General features: G+C 34.7%; 1 protein-coding gene and 1 pseudogene across 1 annotated transcript; both read right to left on the bottom strand.

Annotated features, from left to right (window-relative positions):
• Positions 1–1,350: 1,350 nt before the first annotated feature.
• On the bottom strand, positions 1,351–5,340 carry LOC109208124 (putative germin-like protein 2-2). Its single transcript, XM_019371165.1, has 5 exons — positions 5,327–5,340; positions 5,138–5,222; positions 4,899–5,015; positions 2,826–3,012; positions 1,351–2,227 (listed from the first exon to the last, which is right to left on the bottom strand). The coding sequence occupies exons 1-5, from the start codon at positions 5,338–5,340 to the stop codon at positions 1,668–1,670; spliced, it is 963 nt and encodes a 320-aa protein (XP_019226710.1). The 3' UTR covers positions 1,351–1,667.
• A 169-nt stretch (positions 5,341–5,509) lies between these two features.
• LOC109208123 lies at positions 5,510–6,035 on the bottom strand (annotated as a pseudogene).
• Between the last annotated feature and the right edge of the window lie 1,029 nt (positions 6,036–7,064).

Raw genomic sequence — 7,064 nt, 5'->3', positions numbered from 1 at the left:
TACACCATAAAATCAAGCTCTAAGTCCAAGAGTTCATACCTGATAATAGCCCTCGAATCCCTCTTCAAAATCGCCTCAAAGATCTCAAGGTTCGGAGTCCAAAATGTCACTCTTTCAAAAATTCGCGAAGAAGATGTTCTCACTTAACCTGCCAGTTATTTCCGCTTCTGCGGATTAATTCCCGCTTTTGCGCCTTCCGCTTATGCGGTCAATGTCCGCTCCTGCGGACCTTTCACTTAAGGCGACTTTCCGCTTCTGCGGTCCAACTTCGCATCTGCGGGACCGCTTAAGCGACCCAATGTCCCGCTTCTGCGGAACCTGACCTGGGCTCCTATTACCGCTCCTGCGAGGCCTAGCTCGCTTCTGCGAGACCGCATCTGCGATCTCCTTTCCGCAGATGCGGAAACACCTGCTGCAACCAAAAACCTGCAATTTTCCAACTTCAAATTCCTTCCGTTAGCCACCCGAAATCACCCCGAGGCCCCCGGGACCTCAACCAAAGTTACCAACACATCTTAAAACATTATTCAAACTTGTTCCAATCCTCAAAACACGTCTAACAACGCTAAAACCATTAAATCACATCGAATTCAAGCCTAAGATTCTTCAAAACTTCTGCAATACGCATTCGATCAAAACCCGACCAAAACATCTCCGAATGACCTGAAATTTTGCACACACATCCAAAATCACCTAACGGAGCTATTGCAACTCTCGGAATTCCATTCCGACCCTCGGATCAAAATCTCACCTACCAACCGGAATTTGCCAAAATACTAACTTCGCCAATTCAAGCATAATTCTACACCGGACCTCCAAAACCAATTCCGATCACGCTCCTAAGTCACAAATCATCCCCCGAAGCTAACCGAATCTCTGAAAATCACATCCGAGCCCTCTAACTAACTAGTCAACTTCCGGTTGACTTTTCCAAAACAAGCTTTCCTTAGAGAGACTAAATGTCTCATTTCCGACCAAAACCAAACCAATCCAACTCGATTACCTCAAATACCGATAATGAAGCATGGAGAAACATAATATGGGTAAAACGGGGCGGTAACTCACGTGACGACGGGCCGGGTCGTCGCATCTTTATTTTAGTATTTTTATATTATTTGTAGTTATTTAAAATCATCAACTTGAGAAACCGTTTGAATAAATAATTCGTTTTAGTTTAGTTTAGTTGATAGCTAATAACAAGTACTCGTGAGAACGATACTCTACGTACTTATCACTTTATTACTTGTCGATCGTGCATACTTGCGAGTATATTGGCTGCAAAAATGGTCATAAATTCAACACTAAATATCATTGAACTTTTATTATTTGTGGAATTGTGTACACTTGAGAGAATTTAAGAGTTGCAGAGACATAGATCTTTCTCAAATTTTATTCTGTAGTGAACGACCTTACAAGTAAGAAGAAAAGATTTATTAAAACTTACCGGCATCCCTGCATCTTTATTTCAATAGTTCAACAGAACTATTAACTATTTGCAAACCGCAACCTTCACTACATGATTGACATCATGCTAGTGAGCGATAGCGGCTCCTGTTTACTAATATACTAACTTATCACTGATCAAAGATTATATAAAGCCCGGTATTATCAGAAAGGATATATAGGTGTCATGTCCTTTGATGACCAGCGTTTGTGACATGTCTTATTTAGGAGAATTTCTTCCGAAGATCTTCAATCACCATCTTATCCAATTTAAAAGCTTTGGCAAGATAATCATCGCTAATAGGAGGATCAGAAGCAAAGATTGAACTAGGAACTATGGCAGATATATAATTTGCGCCGTTGAAAGCCTGGATTAGTGTTGCACTAGTGTTTCCCACATTATATTGAAAGTGAATATGACCTTGTGGAAAAACAAACACATCACCAGCATTCAAGATCTTGGAAACGAGTTGAGTCTTTTGCAAGTTACTTGAATTAGGAACAAGAAAGCCAACATATAAACTACCCTCTAAGACAGTCATGAGCTCAGAAAATTGAGGATGTGAATGAAGTGGTACGAGAGCTAATGGCTCGTATATTAAACGAATTATAGTAATACCAATAGTATTGATTGCTGGAATTGTTCTTGCATCTACCACAGATGCATAGATACCATCATAATTAGCCAATGGTTTGAATTGATTAGGATTAAGCGCTGATGAAGCAAAGTAATCATTTGCATTTACAAGCTTTGAGTCTTCGTATATCTTTTCCTTCTCCAAAACTGCACGCATAGGTTAAATAACATCTTTATATATATGACGTAGTTTGACTAGATATGAAATTTAAGGAATAAAGAAAGAAAGACATTTGAAATTTATGATTTTATAATATTTGTGTGACTCTAAAACTTTTTATACTTGTAGTTAGGGGCGTACGCATGAATTTTTGTAAGCGATGTCGAAATTTATAGAAGAACGAGAATAATAACTTTAATTATCATACTTTTAGACTAGAAATAGCTTTAGTCTATTGGTTTTGTTGAGTCTTAAGTTAGAAAATGTATTGAATTAAATTCTACTTCATCACAATTTTTAATCACATGGAGTCTCTCAAATATTTGCAAAAACTATGTGGTTTTAAACAAATTATAACATTTGTATAAGCTTGTCATTAAGGGTAAAATAAATTATAACATTTGTATAAGCTTGTCATTAAGGGTAAAATAACAAGTTCAAGTTAAACTGTTTTCAAACTTTTAAAAAGTATTATAATTTTTTGGAACATGCTAATAAAGAAATATGATGACTGAAATAGTGTCATGAAAACAAACATAAATCCAGAAAGTGAGAACTAATATTGTTTGAAAAAGAATGAATTACCAGCAGCTTCAGGGCCTTTAAGATGATATGCACAAGTAAATGAAGTAAGGAAAGTAGTGCAGATTAACAAGCATAGGGTCATTGATATTGCACTAGTTGTTTCCACAGCAAAAACTCTAGCTCTTACAATTTTGTTTTGCTTTGAGTTTGCTGTTTGTATTTCTTTCAAACAACTAGAGATGTGTGACTATTTATAGTTTCGATCTAGTCATTTTGTAATAGGTCAAATTATGGTATTGGTAACTCATAGTATCCGGTCAAAATATTTAACTTACTGCTGGTTTGGATTATTGTTACTTATTGTACTGTATCGTATTGTTACTTTAAGTACAATATTTATTTTGATTGTTATTTAAATTCTCAACGTTAAATCCGTCGTTACGAAGTGACGATAAGTGTCACTTTAATTTATTCAACGCCCGATTTGGTGTGGCCGCGTCATTATTTTTTTCGCTCATCTTGTCCTTCCTTATTAAATATTAAATAACTATATTTTATCCTTTACCTTACCTTTTTATATAATAATTCTACCCCAGACCTTATTTTTTCTTTAAAATATTGCAAGTTTATTTGAAATATTATTGATGAATGACATCATGAAACAACGGCAAACAATACAATCTATCCAAACATTATATACATCAAAATCATAAAATACAATATACTACCTTACTAAACCAGACATAACAACCATCCAAACAAGCTGTTAATTGCGATTAATTGGAGGCAATGCCAAATAGCACTTTTGTCTTTTGGTGTCTAATTTTGATAAAGAAGTCTAAACACCGTTATACTGAAGAAAACATCAAACACTTCCTGATAAGGGAGTCTTTGTGTATCACTTGATGTAAGTAGTTGATTTATTTTAGAAATTATATAGCTATTAAACATGTACCAGATTAGAACAATAACCAGACAATTTGTTATTCTTGACATTTTACTAGGAAGAACATGAACTAACTAGGACGATGGAACGAGAGTTACAGAAAATATCTGCTTTCATATTGGAATAAGTTCACTCGTAATGTTGGATGTAATGTTTCTAATCCCTATTTGGTGCGAACCTTTAAGGGGATCAACAAGATCTAAACCCTTTAATTAGGGGTCTCGGATTCGAGTATTGGATAGAAAAAATTCTTGTAAAAAGTGTTTTTTCTTTAATGAGCCCTAAATAGTGCAAATCCAAAGTAGTTGGTCCAGCGTAAGGGTGTCAATGGACATTTAAAAATCGAGGAAATCGATGGAACCGAACCGTACCGAACCGATTTTTAGGTTTTTTTTAATAAAACCACAAGTTTTTATATAAATCTATAATTGTACCGATAATAAGGGTAAGTTATTTGTTATGAAAGAAACCAAAAAAGTACTGAATTGTACCTAATAAATTCACATGTGAAAAAGATATTTATATATTAAGTTTAAAAATAATAAAGTATTAAATTTTTCCTTGGGCTTGAAATTATGAAAATAGTTACAAGCCAAAAAGTAATTAAAATCAAAATCATAATTCCCAAACCTATTATGCTACTCCTAGTGAAACTAAGTTATTTCCAGCATTTTCACTAGTAAGACACAAAGTATTCTAGAGATTATGAGTAGCAAACTACTATATATTGAATATGTTTCCTTTTGTATGATTTGAATTTATCTTTTTGAATATTTAATCTTCTATAGACTTTATCTTTGAGTCGAAGCTTGGTTAATATCTTTCTACTCATGTGATTTATCCTTTTTATTTTGGTCTTTGCTTAGTTTCTTTTATGTTATTGTAGAGTATTTGATGGATCTATACTCTGGTCATCTTTCATGTTTTCTTAATTCATCACCATTTAAACCGTAAAATTGTCTAGAGAGTTTTGCTAAGTCCTATAAAAGTATGTATGTTATTGTATTCTACTTTTAATAGTGACTTTTACATGACATTTTAAAAAATACGACAATTAACCGAACCGTACCGATACCGAAGAGAAACCGACATGATTGAGACGGTTTCGAAAAGTCTAATTTTGATTATACATAACAGAATAACCAAAAAATTGGTATGGTATAAATTTTATGAAATAACCGCCGAACGGAACCATTGACACCCCTAATCCAGCGGATATCGAATATCGAACGGTTATACCCAAAAACAAAAAACAAATGGGCAGACTCTCTTTGGTATTCACTTGTTGCAATTGGTTCTGTACCCTGGCATAATATAACACTACCAGAAAAATAGGTATTAGTTCGGTAGCTAAACAGAAAATTCGTCGCTAATTCCATTTAGCGACGTATTAACGACAAGATTATTAAGAAATTTTGTTAGCTACGAGCGATTTAGCGACGAAATCCTTAGCTAATTTTAGTATTTTTGGAGTGCAATGAATACTTCCAGAGTTCCACTTCCAGTTGTATCTGCCAGAGAAATTTGTTACACTTTATTAGATTAGATAATGGGAATAAGTAAAGCTACAAATTAAATACCACAGGATACAATCACTTAATTGTGTTACATTTACAAGAATCTACTCATTACGGATTTGTAGAGCTTCTTCGAATATTTTAAGCTTACATAATGGAAGGAGAGAAAAAGGTTGGAAAAATACAGTAAACAGTGTCAAAACAAGAGAAAAGTATTCCAGCTATTTCACAAATCGCTGGTGAGCAGCTGCACACATTGATAATATTTTTAATGACATATCCTAGGAGAATTTCTTTCGAAGTTGTTTGATCACTTTCTTATCAAGCTGGAAACCTTTACTGTATCGAGAATAGGCGGATCTGAAGCAAAGATTTCACTCGGAATCATAACAAATTTAGGATTTTGACTATTGAAAGAAGCGAGTACAGTAACATTTTTGTGCCCACATTATAAAGGAAGTGAATAAGACCTTGTGGGATCACAAACACGTCGCCAAGATTCAAAATTTTCCAGAAGAGACGACTCTTGAAAACATCTACAGCACGAGGAGCAAGAAATCCAGCATTAATAGTACCCTCCAATATAGTTATAAGCTCAGTAGCTCGAGGGTGTGTGTGAAATGGGACTAGACTCTTGGGTTCCAAATCAGTACGAGCTATAAAAATACCAAGAGTGTTGAGTCCAGGAATTCTGTTGATATCCATACATAGGCTGCACTATATTTTCAATTACATTAAGACCTGAAGCAAAGAAATCATCTGCTTTTGCAAGCTTTGGGTCTTTGCAAATCTTTCCATTCACGAATACTGAATAAATGAAACAAAACAAATTAAAGCTAAGCATATTATGCAGATATTATGTAATACCCCCAATATTTTAAATAGGGACATATGAGGTATTAAGTAAATAATTTAAGTTTGAATAAAAAGAAAAGAAAAAAAAAGAAAACAACTAACTAAATAAACAAAAAAAAGGAAAAGTTAAAAAATTGAAACCAAAAAGGGCCGAAGCCCATACTATACATCTGCCCAAGTTTTTAAAAGGGTTAGGGGAAGGGGGCGAAGCTGTCACGACCCAAAATCCATTAAGGGTCATGATGGCGCCGGACACTGCTGTCAGGCAAGCCAACTGAATTACTTAACCAAATTCTCGTTTTATTATTTTTGAAATTCTAGGATTTTCCTTCCATTTTTCATAAATAAAAAGATCATCACTTTAATTCAAATTAAATAATAAACAACTAGTACAAATCTTTCGAAAAATCATTCCAGAACCTGGTGTCACAAGTGCATAAGCATCTACAGATAAGGAAATAAAATACAACATTCGTCTGAAATACAGTGGATAAGAAATAAATACAAAACACTGGAAGGGACTATACTAGCTGCGGGTCGCCTCGAATAATGCAACTCACCTAGTCCCAGTATCATCCGCGCTGCTACGCCCAGTAGGCCACAAGAGTTACATATACCTGTGCAACAAAAATGCACAGAAGTGTAGTATGAGTACGTAAACAACGTGTACTCAATGAGTATCCCGCCTAATCTCGAAGAAGTAGAGACGAGATGGTCAACTTCGACACTTACTAGAGGTCAATTAACAATTTACTGAAATGTGAGGAAATCATGGATTATATAGTAATTCTAACTCACGCAGCCAGAAAACAGGCAAACACCTTTAACAAATAACAAGGGAGATTCGAGGTTTACTTTTCTTTATTTTATCAATTTATCTCAAGCCATGAAAGGCAATATCAACATTTAAAATTCTCAGGCAGCAATATATAAATCATGCGCAAATCATGTCGAGACGGCGGCCCGCTCCAACAGAAATAA

The sequence above is a fragment of the Nicotiana attenuata genome, unplaced genomic scaffold, assembly GCF_001879085.1.
Source record: "Nicotiana attenuata strain UT unplaced genomic scaffold, NIATTr2, whole genome shotgun sequence".
Classification (NCBI taxonomy): Eukaryota; Viridiplantae; Streptophyta; class Magnoliopsida; order Solanales; family Solanaceae; genus Nicotiana; species Nicotiana attenuata.
Note: the sequence above shows the minus strand (reverse complement) of the source record. Positions and strands in the feature narration are given on the sequence as shown.